The sequence below is a fragment of the Chenopodium album genome, chromosome 15 (assembly GCF_948465745.1).
Source record: "Chenopodium album chromosome 15, dcCheAlbu1.1, whole genome shotgun sequence".
NCBI classification, from domain to species: domain Eukaryota; kingdom Viridiplantae; phylum Streptophyta; class Magnoliopsida; order Caryophyllales; family Amaranthaceae; genus Chenopodium; species Chenopodium album.
Genome location: NC_137848.1, coordinates 2,916,727 through 2,943,323, shown reverse-complemented (window position 1 = coordinate 2,943,323; position 26,597 = coordinate 2,916,727). Strand labels below are relative to the sequence as shown.

Here is a 26,597-nt window from a genome sequence, read left to right as displayed (position 1 = left end):
TCTATTTATATTTAAAAATTGTTTTTTTTTTTTTCTGTACAATAATTAACATAGTCAAACTGGGTACATGTAAATACATTACGATAACCTTAAATACTAGTATATTGTATATATAATTAATTAAATTGTAGTAAAAAATATTAAAAAGTTGATATTGTGATATTTTATATTAATGTCTATTAAACGATAAATTTTTTGATAATTTTTGTTTTTATTCCATTATTAAAAACACGGTCAAGATTACTAGATTAGTATATAAAAATGTCAAAAATGTTGATCATACTGGGACGAGGGGACAAAGTACTATGAGTACTTTAACAATTTAGCTTGTATTTCCGGTTATTATAATTCAAGACATTTTTTCGCATTATATTCCTTTGACCATCATTTGTGATTTTTAAGTAAGGAAAAATTTAAGAACTTCTCATATACTTCCAAAATATTAGGATACTGAGAAAGTGATACCAATTACGAAGTATAGAGCATAAGAGTTTAATTTGTTTAATCGGATCAATTTAGGAGTTTGTTATTCTCTTCCCCGATTCCCCCCACTTCTAAAGGGTCTAGTTAGTCACTCTGGGTTGGATGTATATATAAGAGGTTCGAACCCTTTTCCTTACCAACCACAAAACAATTAGAAAGTTGTTACTCGTATTATCTTATTATAAGACTCAATATAAATTGAAGGTTTACCTGTGGTGCAAAACCGCAAAAGGCAGTAAGGCACTCCACAAGTCCACATTGCTACTCCAATGTTTATTGGGCCTATGGGCGTTGTGATGTTTGACATCCAAATGTTGTGAGGTTGATTCTCTAGTTGAAAGCCCAAGAAAATGAAATACGTAGTATAGAATATACTACGTACAAATAGTCAAATATACTCCATGAACCTATGAATTTTTTTATACTTGAATTTGAATGTATTTGAAGGGATAAAAATGTTTTCTTAAAAGCTTTTGCATGTTTACCCTAAGCTCCTGTGCTTCTTTTAATTTCCGGGGTAAGTCTCTTCTCATAAATGAATCGATATCTTCATATATTATGTGAAAGGTATATACTCAATCGCGAAAAGAGAATTTCATTTAACAAGAACTCATAGGAAATTAATTTTATGATTCAATTTGGCACAAATTAGATCTAGAAGAAGTTAGTGGTATCCATAACATTAAGATCGACTTTGTTCCCTTCACGTTATGTCCACTTATTTCAAGAAAAAATTGTTTTAAAAAGTTCAAATAACACAAATTAGACCTAGAAGAAGTTGGTAGTATCCATTACAATTCGACCTTATTTCAAGGAATTTCTTTTTTTTTTTTTTGATACCTTTAAATGAGGTTTATAAAATATGATAAATTTGAATAAAATTAGGGTTCTAATAATAATTAAGAAGGTGATTATGATTTATATGGTTTAGGATTTATCATCAACTGTACGATCAAAACATCATCATAAATTGCGAGTTGAAGGTCTCTATATACTGTAATTAAAGATCCAAATCAAAAATCCCTACTCACCTCAAATCTTGAAGCGATCAATTAGTGGTTCTTACACCCAGGTGTACCATGCGCATGGTACACCTACCTAGATTAAAGCGGAATGCACATCGTATATAGTTATAAAGAACATCATGAATTTATAAAAGAACATATCACTGAAATATAAAGAACAAAATAATTTCTGATAAATGGTATTTAAAAAAGGTAAAAGATAATTACTAATTGAGTTTTACCAAAAATTTAATGTCAAATCATTTCAAAATATTTAGATATCAATAATTTCTCTATCCAAAATTATTTTCACCCAAATATAATTCAAAATTTCATTTTTAAATTTCAAATATTCAAAACTCAAAATTCAAAACTTAAGAACATATTATTCAAGTATAAAGAACATACTTAATTTATATACCTTAAAGAACATTGTTTGTAATATAAAGAACATATAGTTAGGACTCAAAAAACATATTGATTAGACTCCAAAACATATTTGATTTTATTTTAAAAAAATAATAAAAAAACATATAGTTAGGACTCAAAAAACATATTGATTAGACTCCAAAACATATTTGATTCCATTTTTAAAAAAAAAATGATAAAAGAACATTCATCAAATATGAAGAACATCATTTTCTACCTTTGAAAATATTACCAAAACAGAAAAATAGATTTTTTTTTTAAAAAAAAAAAAATTGAAAAATACTTCTCTTCAACAATGAATTCGTCAAGTGCACCTTTTAATTAAAAGATTCATGGGAATGATAAAATCAACTCCGTAATAACATTAAATCACTTCGAAATCCAAAATTTATCATGACTTCTCTCTCTATAAAAACTTCATTTCTCTATCTTAACAAAAAAATGAAATTCTATATACCAAAAGTAATATAGAATGTAAATAATAAATCAATTTCATAAATCAAGGAATATAAATAACAAATCAATCCCTTAAATCAAGGAGAGAATCGTTTTTTTTTTTTTCACTCGTGTACTTTGTATTTGCACACGATGTTCTTTCCGCGTTTATATAACTCTTGTATTCTAAGTGGGTGTACCATGAGCATGGTACACCCAGATGTATGATGAAAATTTCATGAAGTGCTAGAGTATGAACTATGTCAAATATGCAAAATAATTATGATTTTGATTAAGAAAATTCAATAATCATGGTTGCCGAATCGAAAATCACTGCTTGCGTCAACACATTTATGTAGTTTCTTTATATTGGTAACACTATTGATGAGTACATTTAATACTCAATAAGTAAAAACTATTTTTAAAAAATATTGATAATATTTTGAACATACGCATCAAAATTATTCTAACAAAATCACATGAACATGCTTTTCATTGAGTATAAATCATCACATATAGTTAAATTGTTAAAAGAATAGTGTAAAAGTTGAATTGTTACAAATATTGATAAACAAAAAAAATAAGGCTTTCTAACTCGTCTTCTTACTAACACTAATAAGGCTAACTATATGTGATGATTAGTTTATTTATTATCTAAATTTGTACTGTGTCTAGATCCTCCCATGGACCTATGGACACTCTTTAATTTGCAAGTGTAGCACCTTGATTGCTTTTGAAGAAAGTGGTGCATATTCATATTCATATTCATATTCGAAGTCCAACATATAATGTCAACTTTTGCCCTCTTACGCACATATTCTCATTCCTTTTTTTTTTTTTTTGAAGATACATATTCTCATTCCTAAATAACAGAAAATCCGCATTTTCTTAGTCGATCCTTTTCATTTTTGTACGTACCATAACTACAAATCAATGTTGGCCCTTCTTTAACCTTTAAGTCCATCTTCAAAAAAAAAAAAAAAAAAACCTTTAAGTCTAACTGTACAACAAATGTTCTATGATCCTTCTGCCTTCAAATATTATTGACTATCTGACATGCTTATTACATTAATGTCTTATCACTGACATTGTAACATTTACTAGTTGATAAAATAATAAAAAAGAAAGAAAAAAAAAACCAACAACAATGACAATTACAAAGCCTTAGTCCCAAAATGATTTGGGATCGGCTAACATGAATCGTCATAAGGAACCGTGCCATATAAAAAAATGACATCACAAGATAATCATTTGAAAAAAGTTTGAAAAAAGGTGAGTAAAGTGAGAAAAAAGAAGAGCATCTAAAAAAAATTAAGGGAGTTTTAAAACAAAAGCAAAATAAGTTTTAAAACGTTAGAGTAATCAAAACATTAAAGTGTGAGAAAACTTAAGCAAATGAAATCAATACAGTGATAAAACATTAGTGAAATAAATAGTAAAATCAAATACTAAAATAAATTTAGAAAGTATATATATAATCACGATATGTCGTTGACGTGAATTTTCTCCCTCCATACCGCCTTATTCAACACCATTTTTTCTTTCATCCCTAGCCCAAAGCACTCATATCACTCTCAACCACCCTCTTCCCAGTTTCCTTAGGTCTTCCCCTACCTCTCGTGATCCCTACACTTTGCAATTCTTCAAGCCTCCTTACCGGAGCATCACTTGGTCTCCTTTTTACATGGCCAAATTATCTTAAGTGATTCTCCAATTCTTAATTATCTCATTACTCAACCAATATCCTTTCTTGTATGGCCACACGGCCCACACATCCATCTCAAACATGCACATCTCTACCACATTCATCTTATGTATGTGGCAATGCTTTACGGCCCAACATTTTATACCATATAACAAAGCAGACCTTATTTAATTGTGGTAAAATTGGTACTCATCATACAAATGTAAATCCTAATTAATTAGTTTACCTGCATGACCATTAACTTTAATTTGTGGTAAGACTGATACCCATACAAATATAACCCTAATCAATTTACTTACATGACCATTAACTTAATTAACTTTAAATCATTGGTATGTGATACGTCACTTCAATCGTTCGTTAACTCTTGTCATATATAAATTGAGTATATGTTTTTCTTCTTCCTACAATCCTTGCATACATGGGTACAATATAAATTTTTTTTTTTTGGGTGAAACAATATAATATATATCCCACATTACACTTCGTATTGAAGACTACATTCAACGCTAACATTAGATAATTTTGTAGAATTTTATGTACAAGACTTTAATTAAGGTGGTCTCCCTAATATGATTTTCTTAATTACAAAAGTGTATGGCTTTTAGGTAATATCCGTGAAACAAGCAGCGTATCGTACTATCATGTGGGAAGTCAACCACCGCGTAATTATGTTTCTGTTAATCAAATATCGTCTCGTTCCCATTAAGAAGCTTGGAATTGAGATTAGTGCAAAATAACCTATCGTATTGTTTGCTCCAAACATTTATTAAATTATATGGTCATTGGTTGATTGACCCATAGTGGGGAATATGAATAATAATAATAAACCCATCTTCAGAATGAAAATTCTAAGGTGAAAGGTGGATACTTGTATACTCCATCACTCCGATCCCTCTATCTATTCCTGAACTTGCAACAGTTTTACCGTCACATGTGTCAAACTGCTTATGTAAAAGCAAAAATCCAACAACGTATTATATAATAATATTTTATTTTTATATATTAGTAAAAAAATTATAATCATTGTTAATATTTCATATATAAATAGTGTCAAAATCAAATTGTTGTGAGTATTCAGGAACGAATGAAGTGTATATATTACAACAATAAAGTAGTAAGAGTCTGTTCTGATTGACTGAACTTAGCTGAACAGAACTGAACTTATTAGAGATGAACTGAACTGAACTTATTAGAGCTAAACTGAACTGAATATTTTATGAGAGAAGGAAATTAAGAACTGAACTTATTAGATCTGAACTGAAAATAATCTGAAGAGAACAGACCCTTAAATAGTACTCCGTACTTTGGTAGTAAGTTTTGTGTGTGTGGACCACATTTGTTTAAAAGAGTAACTCTTATGTAATAATATAAATAATTCAAAATATTCATAAACCCAATTTATTACGGGTAACCCTAAATAATAAAATAAAAAAAGTAACCTTACTTATTCATACGAGTAATCTCTCTCTCTCTATTTTTTTTTTTTTTACTTTTTTGGGTTTTGTTTTTATACTATTAGAAAAATACTTGTCCTTATTTTATAATGTTAACCCTATTTTCCCATTGACCATTGCGCTAAGGCGCTAAACCCTCATGCATTCATGTAACCGCATTTGATTATCATTGTAATCCTTATTACCACTCAATTAATTGCTTATAAGTAAAGTGGCCACATGTAATAATGATTATTTGTGATTAAATAATACTTTGTATTTAGCTAACTCGTAACGGAGTATAATAATAATACAGAGTATAAAAAGGGATTTCTCTGTTAATAAAAAATAAAGCTATTTATTATTAAGAAAATGTCTAAAAGAGAAATAAAAAAATTAAAAAAGAGCGGGGAAACAAAGTATAAAGATTAATTAAGGGCCTGTTCACATTTACTGAACTGAGCTGAACTGAATTGAACTGATGGGAGTTAAACTGAACTGAACTGATTGGAGCTGAACTAAACTGAACTGATTGGAGCTGAACTAAACCGAACTGAGTTGAAATAAATAGTTTATGAGAGAAGGAAATTAGAAACTGAACTGAACTGATTGGAGCTGGACTGAATTAAACTGAACTGAAATTAAGCTGAAGTGAACATGCCCTAATTCTAATATTTTGAGGGTAAAATTAGGACCGTAGGCCCTCGAAATTTGAGAATATACAATTAATTTTTTTTTAAATGCAAAAACTTACGTAGTAATTTATTTTATTATTAGGGATTGATGGACATCGTGCCGTGCCGGGCCACCGTGGGTCGTGCCTGGGGGTGGCTCGTTCCGGGCCGTGCTGTGCCACGCCACCTTTTGGCATACCCCAGCCCACGGCACGGCCCATCCCACGTGCCTGACGGGCCGTGCTGTGTCGGGCAGCGAGCCGCTCCGATTTTTTTTATCATTATAAATAAAAAAATCGATATATATTTGTTTTGAATAACTTTAAAAATGAGTATATTTAAATAATTTTATTAATTTATGTTTATGTTTTTGTATTATTATATTACTACGTATTATTTATCAAAAAACAACAATGCATATAATTAAAAAATTTACGAGTGCGATAAGCCGATAACACAAAAATTGATTAAATAACTTATTTTATTATATGCCGCGTGTCGTGCTGGGCCATATCTGGCCGTGCCACGTGCCGTGCTGGTGGACGTGTCGGCGAGCCGTGTCAAGGGTCGAGTTATCGTGCCGCCTGCCATGCTCATACCGTGCCCGTGCCTGTTTTAAAAAATTTTGTTCACGACATGGCCCATGGCCCACAAGTGGGCCACCGTGCCACTAGCGGGCTTGTGCCAGTTTTGTGCCAGCACGGCCCATGCCCACCTCTATTAGGGAACGTAATTTATTTTATTATTAGGGAACGAAATTATTATTCAAGTGCCATGTGCATTGGCACAAATTGAGCATGCTTAATACCTTATTTAAAATGCCCAAAATACCCATAACATGATATCCTAACCCTTACAACAGACAAGGGGAATCCCCAAAATACCCTTGAGAATCTCAAAGATTGATTTTGCATAGTTACATCCCACCTCCATGGATGGGAGGAGAGTGAGGACGTACAAACATGTCAATATGATGTCATAGGGGAAGAATAAAAAAAAAAAAAAAAAAAAAATTCATTTAATTATCAAAAACAGTTTTGGTGAAATTATGTAAAAACTTATCCTTTTATCTACTACATGTACCCTTTACTTTAGCATGTGAATTCATCAAATGATCCATAAGAGTGGGTGGTTTCTTCCATTCTCCAAAATATGTATATCAACTTTTATGGGTCAATAATGAATTATGAATATGATGATAAATGAAATTCAATGATTGGATATACATTTATTTGCAACTAAGGGCCTGTTCTCATTAGATTAATTTTAGTTCAATTCAGCTCTAATAAGTTCAGTTCAGTTCATGTTTAATGATATTGCTAATGATATAAAGCCAAATTTCATACTTTTAAGCTTATATTACAACAACGACAATAATAATAATAATAATAATAATAATAATAATAATAATAATAATAATAATAATAATAATAATAATGACTATTATACGGTTATACCATATTTCACTTAATGACTATTATACCATATTTCATTATTTGACGAGTTAGGAGTAAAAATAGGATCAAGTTAGTCTTTAAATAAGACCGGCCTAACTCTTTGTTTTTTTTTTTTGTTTTTTTTTTATTATTTTTTTTTTTCATTTTGAGAATTTTTTAAAAAGTGTTTTGTGTTCTTTTGTCATTTTAATATTTTATTTTTTTAATTATATAGTACTCCCTCCGTCCCTTAATATAAAACCTCATTTTCTTTTTGGGTAAACCAAAATATAATGGCTCTTTCTATTTAAAGTTTGTATTTTTTGACATTATTACCCTCTTTTTATGAATTGTCATCTTTTTTCCTTTACTTTTTTGTACTTTTAACATCAATTCCCAACACTTTCTCTCTCTATCTTTTCAATTATTCCCAACTACTTTTTCTCTCTCTATCTCTCTCTAACTCCACATGCACATATGTACTTTAAATCATTAGTTTTACAAAATTTACAACTTTCTTAATTCCCGCGCAAAAACCAAAAGAGGCTTTGTATTAAAGGACAGAGGGAGTATATGTTTTTAAAATGTTTTGGGTTCGATGTTTTTAATATATTTTTCATAAATATTTTAATTATATAGTATATTTTTCTTAAATATTTTAATATGTATATTTGTATATACACATATATATAATAATAAATAATCAAAGATTATTAATCCGTAGTTAAAAATCACTAATTAATAAGTTCAGTTCAGTTCAGCTCTAATAAGTTTAATTCAGTTCAGTTCAGTTCATTTCATTCAATGAGAACAAACCCTAACTCTTTATGAGTTTTTAAAACTTTTTCATGATAGGAGAATACCAAACAAAGAAGGCAAAATATGGACTATAGAATGATTATTATTGGATGAGCTAATTAAGAAGAATTCAACAATTCACATTGTATATATACGAAGTATATATTTGGGTTTATAAATTTTTGGGGTTTTGAGGTTGATTCAATTAACTTGCACTCTAGAAGTCTAGAATGTGATGGTAACTAAATTAGTTATATATGTGTCATTGGATAATAGAATATAAAATTAAATTTTTAAAAAGGTATTTATATATATATATATATATATATATATATATATATATATATATATATATATATATATATATATATATATATATAAAGTTGTTATTTAAATAGCACAATTTGTTAAAAAGTAAATAAGGTCAATATCTCCTATGTAAAATGTTGCAATTAGCTATCATACCTCTCATATATGTTACTAATATGTTGTTAATTAAATTGTGTCACCACGACCACCAAAATTGAATACGCCGTATAAATTATGCGGTCAATATGTCACTAAGTTAGTTTCCATCACTATACCCAATATTAGGTCAATGTTTTAATATTTTCACCAAGGTATATTATATGATTTTTTTTTCCATTAGATTTTAAGCTCAATTTTCAGCCTATATGTAGTAACGAATAACGTTATTTGGTTTACATAAATACATTTATTGATTCTACTAGAATATCAGGATGAATTTTTTATGCCTGCTAACTTACCAAATTCATTAAAAAATTATAAATTAGCCAATAGAAACATGGTCTCTCATTTACAACACGCCCTAAGTTTTTTTTAAGTCAAAATAAACTAGCTTGACGCGAGCCCCATCACTACATTTGTTAGGGTATTATAATTAACACTTGCACTTGATATATTTAACATTTGTATTTGATATCTTTAAAAGTATGTTAATTTAATATCCGAATATTAATGAGTAACATCTTACATTACAATTTTTTTTTTTTTTTTTTTTTTTTTTTTTTTTTTTTTGAAAACACATTACAAATTTAATATGGTGCAATAAAGCAATTTTATCAACTATCACTTTCAAATCATACATATTTTATAAAAATGAGTTTACTATTTCTCCTAATTTGATACAAAGTTATAAAAAATTATGTTAAAATAGGCGTACATAGTAACACCATGCATAAGTAGGTCTAGGGAAGCATCAACTATTTAGTTGCTTGTTTCTACTGACAATTGTCGTTAATTTTGTCAAATCTTGATTAATCTATGTGTATATAATTATATTGGTGATGATGAGACAAAGTTGCCAAGGAGGAATGAGAGAGAAATATTTAATAGTGGATGGAAAAGGCTTAGTAAACATTTACATTTCGTTACGTTAGTTTAAACACTCATACTATAATTGATGTTGCCTTATGCACATAACATTAAAATTGGTGTTGTAGTTGTTATCTTTTAGTCGGTGTAAATTCATACTTAGTTAGTGTATTGCATAATCTCTCTTTTGTTACAATACAATAACCCGTACAATACATAAATTAGACAATCCTATAAAGTCTAACTTAGATAGAAAGTTAAAGAAGTTACCAACTATATATACAAGTGCCTACAAAAATATTCCAACTAGATTTCAGAGAATGAATCCCAGATAGTTGTTTATTTTATTTTAGTCAAAGTGATTAATCAAATTGTGGGAGTAAAAAATGTGCTAAATAAGATAGGAAAGAATGAATTTTTGGGTTGATTCATCTCTTCATCTCACTTTTTACATAAACCACCCTTTCTTTCATTCTCTCTCTTTCTTTCCTTCGCCCCCCTTATTTTACACTCCCCTATTTTCTTTTCTTTTCTTTTCTTTCTCAAAGTTTTCTTCAGTTGAAGCAACTCACCCACACGCCTTTCTCTCTCTTCTTTTGCTCTTCAAATCTTCTTATTTTCTCTCTCATAAAGTATATGTTATATGCTATATAGTCAAAGATTTATGATGATTTCTAGTGATTGTGATTATTATTGATTGAAAGAAGAGATTTTGAGAACTGGGTTTTGGGTAATTACTGTTCTGTTTGAATCAAGAAATCAAAGAGAGGTTATTTATTTTGTAAAAATAAATTAAGAGTTTTGTGTGTATAGTTTGACTGGGAAATGGGGTGTTTTTCTTGTTTTGAATCAAAGGAAGAAGAAAGATTGAATCCAACTTCTGGTGAGAAAGATGATCGCAAAGATGCTTCTCCTTCTTCTAATTCCAATATCTCCAAATTATCATCTGGTGAGTTCTATAATCTTATTTGATTTTTATTGTATTAATTTGTTAATTGTTGTGATCTAAAATTATTAATTTTTTTTTAATCGGATTTTAATTATGATTGAGATTGGTAACTTTTGGCTTTTTGATTGATTATTTATGATATGATTGTAGTAGTATTAAGCTGAATTTTACTTTCTGTGAAATAAAAAAGAATAAGATTTCAAAAGAATTGGTACCTTTTTAGTGGATTTGGAATTTTATATACTGAATCAATGTTCTTGGACCGTGCGGATTGTTGAAAGTGTATAAAGTTTTTTGGGATTGTTTCACTTAATAAGTATCATGACTTAATTTGGTAAAATTCCTTCTTTTTACTATTTTCAGTAAGTTCTATTAGGTAGGAAAATGCCTAATTATAGATGTCCCTTGATGAATTTTGAGTATCTGATCAATTAATTCTCGTTGCAATTGAATGGTAGACTATCTATCGCGGTGGAAAGATCGAATCTTTGTTTGATAGGTTGGTGTATTTCTCGATTTTGCATCTCTAGAAAAGAGTTTGCAATCTGGTGTTTTTCTTGATAACAAATGACTTGTATTAGCCAATTATAATGTGAATCTGCAGGAGCTGATCGGCTGAAAGCAAGAAACAATGTCGGGCCAAGGCGAGAATCATCCGTTCCCAATGATGGACCTATGGCCAATATTAGTAGTAGTGCCCATACATTCACTTTCCGCGAGCTTGCAGTTGCCACCAAGAATTTTAGGGATGAATGCTTTCTTGGGGAAGGAGGTTTCGGGCGTGTTTATAAAGGGCAGCTGGAGACTGGTCAGGTAACAATTCTTGACAATCATTTAATATGATTTTGCAATTACTGCTGTGATCCACCATTTCTAAGATGTGGATCATACAAACTTAGAGCCCATTTTTGTAACGATAAATCTCTCTATATGGCGACTTCTAACTTTCTAAGAGCAAGAAGCTTATGAAGTTGTTCTACTTTCAAGGTAAATTTGATATGTAAGACTTAAAAGTACTGACATCAAAGTCTAATTCTATCAAACAATGTCTGAGTCGCTCATTATGTACTGCTTCCTTGGTTATTGGTGCTCATTACATTATTTCTCATATGTTCTATAGGATTGAGTTTGGGGTTGATGAAGCAGGAGAAAAGGGAATAAGATGATTCATATCTGATAATTAATCTATTATTATGCTATATTCTATTGCATTGCTACAAGACCGGATATGTCTTGATTTCTCATATGTTCTGCATTGATGGGGTTTTTGGACCGTGATTCTGATTCTATGGTTGTGGAACTACCATTTAAAACTAATATATTTTTAACTATATTGCTATCTTTTCTTGATATGTTTTTGTATGGAATCCAAGGGCTTATATTTCAAAAAATAATGACATTTTAACTGTTAATTTAACTTACCTTAGCTGCATGTTGTTCCTTATTTAGAGTCAGTTTTGTTTTGCTTGCAGGTTGTTGCCGTTAAGCAATTGGACAGAAATGGTCTCCAAGGAAACAGAGAGTTTCTTGTAGAGGTTCTTATGCTCAGTCTTTTACATAATGACAATTTAGTGAATTTGATAGGATATTGTGCTGACGGTGACCAGAGATTACTTGTATATGAATACATGGCGCTGGGATCTCTAGAAGATCATCTCTTTGGTAACAATTTCTAATCTTACTGGTTTGTCATCCTTTCTTCTTGCTCAAATTGGTTCTTGGATTGTGTTCATCACTTCACTTTCTATGATCAGTTTGTTTGTTGATGTAACCAAGGAATTTGAATAGAATGCCATGCTTGAAAAAAAAAATGTAATGTTTAGACGATGAAGGCTTCAACCAACAGATGAATATAATCTGAAAATCTTAATTATATTGAATCACTTGCTATGTGAAACTAGCTGCCCAAGGTCTAAGGCTTACTAGTGAACAAACTCGTCATGTTGATGTGCCATGGTGGACAATACCTGTAGCCAGATTGCAATACCTGATGATTTTGAACCTCTTGCAGTGCATAAAGTATATGTCATGTTTCAGTTCTTTGTTGCTACTTTATATATGCAAACTATTATCAGTGGAGTAGGTTTCTAGATATTGTTCACTCAAGAATATGTAACGTGGCATAGATTCAGTAATTATGTGTCAATATCGCTGAGGAGCTCTTCTACGATGCAAGACAGTTTATTGCTTTACTGTATTAACTATATTCAATTTTATGATAATGCTGAATCAGTGGTATGCAAAGTTATCTTAACTACAGTTAAGGTTATGTCTGTAGAACCTATGAGCTGTGTGCACATCGCCATGAAAACTCCACTTTTTTCCATCTGACATTACTGGTAGAAATTTTTTAGAATTTTAATCAACAATTTAACCTTGTCCTTGTAGATCTTCCACCTGATAAAGAACCGCTTGACTGGAATACCAGGATGAAAATCGCTGCTGGAGCAGCAAAAGGTTTGGAGTACCTCCATGATAAAGCAAACCCTCCCGTTATTTACAGAGATTTCAAGTCATCTAACATATTGTTAGATGATGGATTCCATCCAAAGCTCTCTGATTTTGGGCTGGCTAAACTAGGACCTACTGGTGACAAGTCACATGTTTCTACTAGGGTGATGGGCACTTATGGTTATTGTGCCCCTGAATATGCTATGACAGGACAACTGACTGTGAAGTCGGATGTTTACAGTTTTGGAGTAGTCTTCTTAGAACTGATAACTGGTCGCCGAGCCATTGATAGTGATCGTCCTCATGGGGAGCAGAACCTTGTAGCATGGGTAAGATGATGGTCCTGTAAAGTTCCCACTGAAGTTGCTATTTAGCTCTTATTAGTTGATTTTCGGTTGTAGGAGTAATTTGTCTTAAACCACCTCTCAATTACACCAATGTTTATACAACAGTGATATGCTTCACTTGTTGCTAATAACCAGCCATTTTTTTTATTTTTGGGAAATTGGCTGCTAGGTGCTTTGCTCTTAAACAACATGAGTAGTTTAATGAAAAGTTGAAAAATTAGAGGTGGTTTGTGGCAAATTCTTCCCTTTTGCAGTTTATCATTTTAGATTTTTAGCTCTTTTATTGTCGACGAGCTACTGATCATTGTTTATTTGTGCAGGCACGCCCTTTGTTCAATGACCGCAGAAAGTTCTTGAAATTGGCAGACCCTCAGTTACAAAGTAGATTTCCGACAAGAGGACTTTACCAAGCTCTGGCTGTTGCATCCATGTGCATACAAGAAAATGCAGCTGCTCGACCCCTTATTGGAGATGTTGTGACAGCACTCTCTTATCTGGCTAACCAAGCATATGATCCAACTATGAAAGATAGGAGCAGAGATGAGAATGGTGGAAGAATTGCAAGGAGTGAAGATGGTGCTAGTTCAGGGAGAAAATGGGACTTAGAAGGCTCAGAGAAAGATGACTCCCCAAGAGAAACAGTCAGAATGTTGAATAAGGATTCAGATAGAGAACGTGCTGTTGCTGAGGCCAAAATGTGGGGTGAAAATTGGCGGGAAAAGAGACGACAAACTTTGGATTTGGAAGGTGGGTCTGAAAAGGATGACTCCCCAAAAGAGACCGCTAGGATGTTGAATCGGGATTCAGACAGAGAGAGAGCTGTTGCTGAGGCCAAGATGTGGGGAGAGAATTGGCGGGAGAAAAGAAGGCAAAGTGCTCAAGGCACAAATGACAACATGGAAGGGTGATTCACCCTTCAGCTTGTACAGTGTCAGAAAAGCAGAGATGCTTCGGGCAGGCTAACTAGATACCGGTTTATGCCCTCGTGTTTTCATCTTTTTTTTGCCTTAACAACTTACAAAAATGTGTTGAGGCTTTGTATGGAGGATCAGAAATGCCCACCATGTATGGTTGATGTTAGTTTCTTTCCCCCCCTTTTTTTTTCCTTTTCTTTTTTCCTTTTTCTTGACAAGATTGGCAGATATGAGGAGAAATCAGATGACGACGGGGGGTATATTGCATAGAAGAATCAGAGTGTATATCTTCGGTAAGAAAGAAAAAAAGGCACCTTTGGCTCCTTTTAAAACATGTCTGTATGCAGTCATTTTGCTGAGCTTGTTTCTTTCCGCAATTGCGGATGGCAGGTTCTTTCTTGGTTCTGCATTTTTAGGAAATACTCAATGGATTTGGTACTTATACCATTGTTGAGTGTTATAAACTTATAATACAGCAGCTTGAAGCACTCTATATCATATTCATCCATGTTTCTTATGTCTAATATATGAACTTTTCATCCCCTTGTTTCTGATGCTCAAGAATTTGCTTATTTTTCATATAAACCTAACATGCCAGTTAGAAAAGAATCAACAGTACTGTGCAAAAAGGAAGGGTTTTTTTTCTTCATTGGGGTTAAGAGATGTATGCAACTTTATAAGGAGGTTGTTTCTTATTGACCTTTTTGATATCAAGGGAAACTTAAGAGAAACAAGCACCTTAATAGATCATAGATACAATTAGTGTTTCATCCTACCACGACTCGACTGTTACCTTGCAGAGACATACTTCTTCAACCTTGACCAAAATTTCTACTGTTACCTTACAGAGACATTCTTCTTCAACCTTAACCAAAATTTTACGGTATTGTTCCTGTTTTTACTAAATCAAGCAAATCTTATGATCCCTACCTGTTTCCCAACTATCTTACTTTTTTCAGAAGTATTTATTTTTCTCATACTACCGTTCTGGTGTAGTAATAACTTCTCATATAATTCATTTAAGTAAATGGCTCTAAACAGAAGAATAATGTGAGTTAATTAGGTGGTTGCATTCAATAACAAAAATGGTTGGGAAAAGAAGCAACTAAATGTAGGATGCATATGATCTTACTCCATATGATCCTAATTATCCTAATAAATACATGGCCAAAACTCTTGAGCATATTACTTTAACGCGGTATATACTATGAGTTTGAACCTTCAGATATCACACTGCAGGATCAGCAGTTGATAGTTCAGTTTGGGGCTCATTGCTTCTGTCTTGCTGATCAGTAGTTGCCGCGTTTCCATTAACCAAGTTTGTTGGATTACTTGAAATCCTCTGATCTACTGATTCCCGGGGGATGCAACAGTTTTTGCAGATTGCATATAATACCATCTGGAGTACCCCCAAGGCGAATCCAAAAATATTTGGAATCTGATTTTGATGATAAGAACAATATGAGTGTGCTGAGTAGTGTTGAAAGGGGTTATTCGAAACATGGTGTTTATAAATGACTTACAGATACGTATAAATCTTGTCGTAATAACCCATATGCAAACCATATGATCGCACACAGCGTCAGGCAGAGGGATAAGAAGAATGGCATGTACTCAACACTCTTTGTTCGAATTACTTTCACCTGAAAGACACAGGTGTGTGACAAGATTAAAAGAGTACGCGTTTTGGTATAAAATGATGAATATTATGAGGATTTCTTACCATGATTGTCAAGGGTGCTGCAAAAACACCAATGGAGACAATAGCGCAAATGATACCAAGCACTTTTACACGGTCTGTACCTTCTCCTAGTTTCAGTTGAATGATGAGAACTATCATAGAAAAAATCACCAAATTGAGTGAAAGAACTAGTGTGCCTGTAAAAATCTGCAACAGAGTATAAAGATTAATTTGAATCAATCCGACATTCAAAGTTAACAATCCTTCCATCTATAACTAATTGTCAAGTTGATAGCGTGATTTAAACTAGTAACGTGACAACAAGTAAAATCAGGCAGAGGGATAAGTTTGACACGTACCCTGGCTCTTCTAGAAGCATAAGCATAGTAAAAGGCGATGTACAATGTCTCAATTATGCAACCAACAGAATTTATGCTAATGAGGAAATATTCCTTCTTCTTGAGCAGGGCATAGTATAACCAAAGCATAGCACTAAAAAGTGCTGCTACATAAGGCACAGATTGGAACCCCTCTGTTGATTTTTTCTTATATATTTTGTAATATGTAGGCCTGCAACATTAGTTAATTACCATAACATAAGTTTTATACCGCGACTAATAACTTAACAGTAACAACGACATGAATTATATGTTAGAGAACTTACAATGGAGCTAGGTATACTAATCCTGAAATCATGTTGCCTGAAACATAGAATTAAGGGGGACTTTAAAGGATGTTTAATTTGATTAGCACTGCTTTAAATTTCATGTAGGACGTGAAATTTAAGGACCTAAACTATATTATGCTTGTACATAAGATTATTTGTTTGTTAAGAAGGCAGATTATTATGGTAATATTCACAAGAAACTTTAGATAACATTCATTTAGTAGCTAGCAACTTGCTAGGTATATAATAAAAAAATTAAAAAAAATAAATAAAAAATAAAAAAAATGAAAAGCTATTTTCATATCAAAAATACAAGAAATAAACTAAGAATAAAAATATATAAGGAATTTATTTGTTTTAAACCTAGACATGCATCAATCATGTACAACCTATGTAGTAACCACCTTGAGGATGAATGAGGAAAAAATGATCATAAGAGTAAAAGGATATTGTTAGTTGATTGTTAATACATCGATATATATAATAATCATAATTAATAATGAGGGGAAAATTAAGCAATATAAATTAATTAAGAAATACAATGATTTATTAAAAAATACTCTGTATTATGACTTACAATAGAGATAGAATAGAAGTATCTTTAATAAAATTGTTAAGGATTAACATTTTAGGGTAAATTGAGATATAGCTAAAAGTGGCTTGCTACGTATAGCATTGTCTTAATTAATTTGCATGGTTATAAATATATATATATATATATATATATATATATATATATATATATATATATATATATATATATATATATATATATATATATATATATATATATATATATATATATATTGGTGAGTTTCACTATCATATGCTACGTACTTTTGGCATCTATTATTATTTCAACTTTTAGATATTAAAAGTGTGTAGTAAAGCCAATAGAAAGGTGAAATACTCCATAAATAAAACAACGAGCTTGAAGATTCTAGAAATGAAGGTACCAAAAATAATTTATTTGGCAAGTCATAAAAATTATGTTGAGCATAAGAGTATATCTTTTTGAACTATTGAAACACATGGAATGGTGAATTAACTTATGGAAAAGTATATCACGAGTTTTAATTTATAACGAAAACTTAAGTACACAAATAGAGATATTTTTGAAAGTAGATCATTTTGTTAACGTACTCATGATACTTTAATAGTTGTAGAAAAATACCTTGATGGAAAGAAGTGTTCTAGATACATATTTGGAGATTGAATATTAGATCATGCATGAGTTAGTAATTTGACATAAGAAATTAAAAAAAAAATGCGAAAATAATAATAAATCGATAAGATGAAGAAAACTTGATTGCATTTATAATCACCTAGAATGCCGACGATTGTGAGTGATAAAGTACTGGTGTGCAACGCCATAGTAAGTTGATGATCACCTTAATTATTTGTGTAATTGATTAAGAAAATGATGGTTTAAAAGCTGTAATTACAGCTTCTTAAGGAGAAAACTCTTTATAGTTTTCATAGACAAACAACTATGGTTTATGGAAAATGAGAGCTCAAGATTATTAAGTTGCTAAATAGAAAAGGAGATGAGGTAAGAGAAGTGTGTTATGTGTGTGTTGAAGTTAATTGCAATTTAAATTCATCTTAGTTGCATGACAGGTACAGATCGACTAGGTAGGTAATAAATGTGGACTAATATCATTCACATACGTACTTTTGTAGTACTACGTATACTTACATTAACATTGATATGTTCATACACATATATCGGATGTATGCATGCTTTAAAAAAAAAAAACTACAGTATCAAAGTATATTCGAAATTTAAGGAGGTTTAAAGATGGTATGAGGTCACCTTGTAGAAATTGGAATGCATTTTAGATTTATAGCTAGATATTAACTCATTTGACTGACTTGTCACATATATCATACACTATTAATTCTTATTACATTGTAAGTCTGTATTTACTACCGTGTTGAAATTAATTTGGAAACGAAGTGGAATAAAGGGGGTACAATACCGTGATTAACTTCTAAAAATACGTCTAAGCCCTAAAGTCCACAAAACTACCATACATGATCTAGTCTCCACTTCTTCCGTTTATGCACATATACATATCTAGCTGTGCTTATGACTAAGATCATACAGAGTAAATGGTAAAGAAGTTTTTGAGAAGGTTTGTTTTTGGTAAACTGCAAAAGTTCCATTTGAGTGAGGTATACTTTTTTACATGATCTCTTTATAGTCTCAACATTCTTTTTGAGCACAACCTAAAATTCTTCTAAGTCGCCTTCAAGTTGTCATCATCATCTATTTTCTAACTTTTCTTTTGCGAATTAAGAGCCGATTCTTAGATTTCTTGTCTAAATAATTACTTCAATTCTCATGTTATTTTTGGTAATTATTTGCATATGAATTATAGTTATATGATACATGATTAAAGACTTTACCATATGTAAACATTTCTTACCAAGCTAAGCTTAGTCTAGTGGCAAAGTTTACATGCAATGTAAGATCAAACCCTAATAATGACACTGTGGGGTGGGGATTTCCTTACCCTTCCCCCCACTCCCAAAGTGTCTAACCCGTTAAATCAGGTTAGGAGGACATGTGAGAGATTCTGGCTCAATAGGGTCTTTTTTAATCACCACCAAATAAATAAATAAATAAATAAATAAAAAAGTAAAACATTTCTCACATAATTAATGAGGTTACGTTGTTATATAGCTACCATATCATCACATTAATTGTGAAATTGTCCTCGGCACTTCATTGATATCAATCATATTATCTTTCTCAAATGATCGTAAGAGAGAGTTGTGGGATTATCAAATTCCATTTTCTTCGTAATATAAATTTATGATCCTAATTAAGAAAGAGTTGCCAAATTCCATTCGTATATAGAAAAATTCTAAATGACTACTCCATAAATTTATCAATGACTGATAACAAACATAATAACAACCCAAAATGGCCCACACCTTTGGTATTAAAATTGAGATAAGGCCAAAGCAAAAATAAAGAGAAATAAAGATCCATCATCTATGCATGATGCATCAGATTTTGAAGAGTAACCCGTGTTTTCTTCACCTCAATTTCCGCTATTGATAAATAATTTTATCGATTTAGTTGATAAATAATTTTATAGATATTGATTCGATGAATTGCAATTTGTTACACCCTCTCAAATCTTGTTCAATTATGCCCATTAGATTTTATTTATTTATTTTTTTTTTTAAATTGACCATTAGATTTTACTCAATTAAACTTTTTATCCCAAAAACCAATACAACCCGCTTGAAACTACTTCCACCACCCCAAAACTACTCTCCAACCCAAAACCACCCTATCTTACCCCATATTCCACCGTAGCCCAAAACTACATCCACCAACTCGAAAAATTCCCGAAAATAGTCTCACCACCTTGAAAATCAACCCCGCTTAGGCGCTTACTCAACAACCACCCAAAAGTTCAACTTTAAAAAAAAAAAAAGAAAAAAAAAACCTCATCAAACGTCACGTGACCGACACATGGGTGGGTCAATGCCGAAAAATTAGATCAACGAATGAAATCCGGCCAATGATAGTATTTTACAACATTTTATCTTTTATTAGATAGTTTCTTACAACACTTTTTTTTTTTTGGTAATGCTATATGCAGCCCTAAGGGCTACATATAAGCATTTAATATACTTCTTTTTTTAGTATTAAGTTGGGAATTTATCGACAATTCACGAGTAAATCGGTGTAATAAATGTTTATTTATTGTCTTTTCTTTCCATTTTTAGCTTTTTATATGCAGCTCTTATATCGTTTTCCTTTTTTTTATTAGGTAGTCTCTCACAAATTCTGGGTTTTATTAGGTATTTTCTGACAAAAATCGTTTCAAAATAATATTCTCTCCTTAACTCCCTCTTTTTTTTTTTTTTTTTTTTTTGGGGTTAAACTGTCCTTAACTCCTAGCAAGGCATTAGTCGACTTGAAAATATCCAAAGATATTTTGCGTTTACATATATATCCTTCTTATTATTGTATTTGTGATGTGCTAGTTTGCTATATCTATGAGCAAATAACACATGTTTTGTGTGCACATAAAACTTAATTGTGTAATTAATCACAATTCACAACATCTACTAAATTGCACTGCCTACATAATTTAAAACTTATTACATCCGTTTATCATATACTTTTTATTAAAGATAAGGAGAAGGACCTTACAACCATCAGCAAGTAAGTCCAGCTTTGTAAGCTAGACTTATCTGCAAATGAGGGGATAGGATAGGAAAAACTTCAAATACAAAGAGCCTCTATTGAAATTTAATATTATAACCTTTAAGTTATGAAGTTAAAAGTTTACATCATCTATAAAATACAACCATGAGACATGTTGTTTGAGCAATTAGCTAGATTTCTGACTCTTAAGTACTTCGTATTAGATGTGATCAACAATGGCCCGTCCTGCTAGTCTAGTCCAATCCGGCTTGAAATAGGGCGGATTTGGACAAGTTAAAAAGCTATTCTTTATTTAAAAGCCCGAATCCGGTCTGAAAAACCCGTTTTGGCCCGACAAGCCCACCACTTTTGGGCGGGCTTGGGCATGACATTTGATATTAAGACCCAGTCCGAATTTATGATCACCTCTACTCCGTACTACGTATGAGGCTAGAGATCAAATCTTACCTCTCTTGGGGAATTCCCCCTCCCCTCAATCAAATCTCATAAGTCATAAAATCATACTCCGTAATTCTTTCCTTACCAGGTATCACCATCAGCAATTTTACATGAGAATATTGTTTCAGGGCCTGTTCACATTTAATGAAGTGAGTTGAACTGAACTGAACTGAACTGAATATTTTATGAGAAAAGGAAATTAGGAGTTGAACTGAACTGAATTGAACTGATTAAAGCTGAACTGAACTGAACTGAAATTAAACTGAAGTGAACAGACCCTTAATCACTAATTTTGCCATTTAATTTACATTCCAACTGAAATAAGATTTTCTAAAAATTTAAATTACTAAGAAAAAAAAATACAAGTAATATCTCAAAATTACAACTAACATGAAACGAATGTCCGAGTAAGTACAAAAATGTCATAATGCTCCGTAATACTTCCTCCGTTTTATTTTAAATGCAATACATCTTCTCGGCATGTAATTTAAAGAGAGATTAAGCAATGTAAACGGACAAATTAATCAAATTAAATAAGACACATAGTACCTAACCCATCTCTAAATCATAGTGTTCAAATTATTTTGTAAAATTCGTTTGTCTACTTATACTCTAATCAATTCCTAAAAAAACGTGTTAAAAAGATGTGATGCATTTTAAAAGAAAACCGAAGAAGTATACACTGGAGCAGTGCCCCAGTTAATAAGGCATATTGACATACACATGTTAATATGATGGCATTTTTGCAAATATCAACACTTGTTTCATTATTTTAATATTTTTTACTTTTCTGGTGATGTGGCCACTTAACTGGGGCGTTAGCTAAGGGTTAACGTCTGTTTTCCCTTTTTCCTCCTACTTCCCTTCTTCCTCATCCTTCCTTTTCAACATAACAATGGCAGAATTTTTACCAAGATCTCAGACAACAACCCAACACCACAACATACACGAACCCCGACCCACCATTACGGCGGCCGTTCCCGGCGGCTCCGCCGCCAAATTCTATGAAAACCCTGAGGAAAAAGTGAGAAATAAAGGGCATTGTTAACCCTAAAGGGTAGGTATTTTACGTTTTCTTGCGAGCTTTCCCTCCTCCATTGAAATTGCTACATACTACCTTAAGAAATTGAAAATTGATGATTCTCGATTAACAGTAGATTGTGAAATTGAATTTAATATCTAAGTGAATTTCGATCAAAAATTCGCGGCCAATCTTCAACCTTGCAATTGAATTGCAGAGCTGCAAATTGGAGAATCACTTGACAAATTCCGAGAAATGCAAGTGCTGCGAATTGCTCGAATTACTTGGCGAATTGGAGTTCTGCAGTACGGGATTTGAGGAACGGAGTTATAAATTGGGGGGTTAACGATCGTCAGACTGTTAACGATGGTGGTCAACAAAATTACGAAACAACCCTTACTTTACTAAGCGAAATGACGTCTATTGCCCCCATATTAACATGTCTCGTTAATATGCCTTAACGAGTATTTTCTCGTATACACTGTAGTCATCAATATCAATCAATCAATCAATCAATATATATATTAAAACTCATGGCAAGACATGATGTTTTGCCATGTGTCAACAATTTTGCCATTTGGCATATGATGTGTCGTCGCCAAATCATACCATAGCATTAATTATTGAAAAACTCTATGCATTAACTTTCGTGTATTAATATTAAATTTAATTGATAAACTCTTCATATGCATGGCATGACAATTTCCCTTGAATTGGACTATAACTCCTTAATAATTACATAATAATAAAGTTTGTAAGAAATTAAACATTACTCCATTTTTATTTTGTGCATTAACTCATAAAATTGTAATCATAGAGTAAAAGATTTTTGTGCATTATGGAGTCGTATATATTTTGACATCAAATTTATAAAGATTTGATTTATAATATTTTTATGATTATTTTAATGTAAAAAAATTATTCTTATAATCAAACCAACTCATACAAGCAACAAACTACTTAAGCTATCATATTAAATAAAAAAATAAAAAAAACCACCACTTAATCTCTCAATGACAAACAAGCCAAAATATATATAGATCGATTAAAGTAATAAATTTATAATGACCCGGGGCATCGCCCGGGCCAATAACTAGTTTTTGTATTATACGGCTATTACCACGTTTATCAAGGCGGGCCTTTCTTCAGTGACCAAAGTTTGCCTAACCTTGTACTCCCTTTTCTCACTCCCAGCTTCGTGTTCGCTTGAATCATCAACAATGGCGGAATACAAAACCCTAAAAATCAACCCAATCAAACCAAATTCCTCCGTCTTCTACCTTTACCTCAATCGTCCATCCCATCGAAACGCCCTATCAAGAGACTTCTTCGACGAATTCCCAAAAGCCCTAAAATCTCTCGATCAAAACCCTAACGTCAGCGCAATCATCCTCGCCGGCGCCGGCGAACACTTCTGCTCCGGCATCGACATCAACACCCTCACCTCCATCACCCAATCGGCGGATCGCGCTCGCACCAACGAGCGTTTCAGGAGAGAGATTAAGTACCTGCAAGCGGCGGTTACCGCTTTGGAAGAATGCCGGAAACCGGTGATTGCCGGTATTCATGGAGCTTGTATTGGAGGTGGAATTGATATTATTACAGCCTGTGATATTAGGTATTGTACTGAGGATGCTTTCTTCTCTGTTAAGGAGGTTGATTTGGCGATTACTGCTGATTTAGGAACTCTTCAGAGGTTACCTGGGATTGTTGGATTTGGAAATGCAATGGAATTGGCTTTGACAGCGAGGCGGTTTTCGGGTTCTGAGGCTAAAGAAATGGGTCTGGTTACTCGGGTTTTCGGTTCTAAAAATGATTTGGATGGTTTTGTGGCGCGCATTGCTGAGGGTATGTTGATTTTTGGCTTGTTTTTCTTAGTTCTTGCTTTAAGTATTAAATTTGCTGGTAGTGAAGAGGAAGGTGGCATATTTACCCATTATTTTATAGCTATATATTGGAATGGATTGTTTGAATGACTGACTTTAATGTAAGATTTTGTGAACATTGCTTTTAATTTTTATTATTAAGGTTATGTTTAGCAAGAATCTTGAGTAATAAGCCTGTACCAAATTAACAATCACTACATGGGACTAAGGCACTAAGCAATGCAGGATTACTGGTTTAAGCACTGCACTACATGGCACTCATTAGTCCACTTTTTGTGGGTTTTGATGCTTATTATGTGAAATTCCCTTTTAATTCTCTAATTGCTTGGAGGTGTTGTTTGAATGGCTTGTTGTGCTTTCAGATATTGTTTTGAGAGTTGAGAGTATAGGTATTCTTGTTTTCGTGTTAAAAGAATTGGGAAAGTGTAACCGTTCTTGTTTACGGCTCATTTTCAGTAGTTGTATGTTATTACTAGGCTTATCTTAAGAATGTTGAATGGTAAAAGGCTTTTAGTAAGAGAATCAAGGAAATGTTAGTGATCTTGTGTACGGAGTATGAATTTTGTTGTCGATGGTAGAAACTAGGAAGTAGCAAGGTCGGTTGATATAGTTCAATTAAATGCACTCTAGTCATCTAGTTGCCAAAGGATTTGTTTCCAATAAAATGCTTTGTGTGCAGTTCTAATATCATATTCTATGTTTCGCAGAAATTGCAGCAAGATCTCCTCTAGCTATCACTGGTTCTAAGGCAGTGTTACTAAAAAGTAAGGACTTCAGTTTAGACCAAGGGTTGGACTATGTAGCTACGTGGAATGCTGCAATGCTTCTATCTGATGACCTAAAAGAGGCAACCTCTGCCTTTTTCCAGAAAAGAAAGCCAGTTTTCTCAAAGCTTTGATCAGCTTCAGGGATTCAGGTCATGTTGTTCTTCTTGGTATAAGACTCAAAGTTGAATAAGCTTATTAAGCTCTAGCAGTCAGGTATACTATACTTTTATCACCAGCTTGGAGGTTTTAACCTTACCTACTTGGTCTATAATGAGTCTTATGGTTGTACAGCCTTGTACTTGTACGAGTTGTACCAAATTGTCTTTCTGGTTCCTTGTATAGATCTTTTACATCTCATTTGTTGTAACAATCTCCTTATTGTTTGTGAGACGCATTCTAAAATAAAATCCTTGCAGAATTTACATTATTTTGGGTTTTTGCTATGTATATTCTTATATGCAGGTTTCATAGTTGATTGTTATTATATTAGACTTGTAGGCTGCGCACGTTGAGTCCTTTTTCTTAATCAGCTTAAACATTGATATAGAATATATGATATGTGTATTCTTCAAAAAGAATATATGATATGGGTGAATATCCTTGGGCCTTCCCTGTACTTGGTAAGTTGTTGGTCCATAGGGATTCAGAACGCATTGATTAAACATAACCTGCTTAGTTCTAGGAATTGCTACGCATTTAGCAAAGAGTGGCCCAAGTATTTATGGGCCATGATCCAGGGCCACATGAAATCAGTCTTAGGTTTTCTTCCTTTTTTTTTTCTTTTATCCCCACCCCCACGCTGCCCCTTCTTTTCAAAGGTAGATTGGTCTTTAACTCTTTGGTGCTGATCAGCAAACTGAATGGTTTCCTAAAGATAATGAGAGCATAAGAAAGGGAGGATGTGTGACTCAAAGATTTGTAACAACAGTACTACCTGTATGACATGGGTAGGAGTTTTCCATATATAGAACCTTACCTCTATAAGGCTTTTATTACAGAAATCTCTTTTGATTTTTTTTCTTTATATAATATGCATTGCCTGTGTCCTGCTTTCACGAGAAGTATACAATTAGGAATAGAAGGTGGTTGCTGTGAGATTCATGGCATGCTACTGCATTTTCTTCTAAATTAATTTAATCATTATTTTTAAAAAGAAATAACTTATAGTGGATGCTGGAATCATTGAAAGCAAGAAAAGGCTTCAAATAACCTTAGGCAATTTGTTGTAAGTTATATTATTTTTCTTCCCCTTCGGTTAATTTTTTATTTTTTGTTTCTTTTTTTGGTGAGAGGTGAGTAATTGTGTATTCTTATTGATGTCTGAAATGAAGCCTGGTTGGGAAAGCTGAGGAGTTGTTATTGTCCAGCACCCGCTGCAATGAATTTGAAAGAGTTCTGTCAAATTTGAACTTGCCTGATGCATCACGGTTCCAAGTTCTGATGATCACAAAGGTTTTTCAGTAAGCACTACCATGAATGTCTGTTTACTGTTTAGAGATCCATAATCCTATCTATTGTTTTCCTTCTCTTTGCTTTGCTCTTGCAT

At 32.4% G+C, this 26,597-nt stretch overlaps 3 protein-coding genes across 3 annotated transcripts; 2 read left to right on the top strand and 1 right to left on the bottom strand.

The window, feature by feature from the left end:
• Positions 1–10,237: 10,237 nt before the first annotated feature.
• Positions 10,238–14,918, top strand: LOC145582690 (serine/threonine-protein kinase PBS1-like). Its single transcript, XM_081639684.1, has 5 exons — positions 10,238–10,684; positions 11,289–11,497; positions 12,157–12,346; positions 13,073–13,464; positions 13,803–14,918. The coding sequence occupies exons 1-5, from the start codon at positions 10,561–10,563 to the stop codon at positions 14,388–14,390; spliced, it is 1,503 nt and encodes a 500-aa protein (XP_081495810.1). The 5' UTR covers positions 10,238–10,560; the 3' UTR covers positions 14,391–14,918.
• Positions 14,919–15,624: 706 nt separating this feature from the next.
• On the bottom strand, positions 15,625–18,118 carry LOC145583476 (bidirectional sugar transporter SWEET15-like). The gene is made up of 6 exons (XM_081640707.1): positions 18,070–18,118; positions 16,742–16,778; positions 16,437–16,647; positions 16,120–16,284; positions 15,920–16,039; positions 15,625–15,834 (listed from the first exon to the last, which is right to left on the bottom strand). The coding sequence occupies exons 1-6, from the start codon at positions 18,116–18,118 to the stop codon at positions 15,625–15,627; spliced, it is 792 nt and encodes a 263-aa protein (XP_081496833.1).
• Positions 18,119–23,557: 5,439 nt separating this feature from the next.
• On the top strand, positions 23,558–25,478 carry LOC145581593 (delta(3,5)-Delta(2,4)-dienoyl-CoA isomerase, peroxisomal-like). Its single transcript, XM_081638608.1, has 2 exons — positions 23,558–24,246; positions 24,992–25,478. Exons 1-2 carry the CDS (start codon positions 23,619–23,621, stop codon positions 25,180–25,182), a joined length of 819 nt encoding a protein of 272 aa, XP_081494734.1. The 5' UTR covers positions 23,558–23,618; the 3' UTR covers positions 25,183–25,478.
• Positions 25,479–26,597: the final 1,119 nt, after the last annotated feature.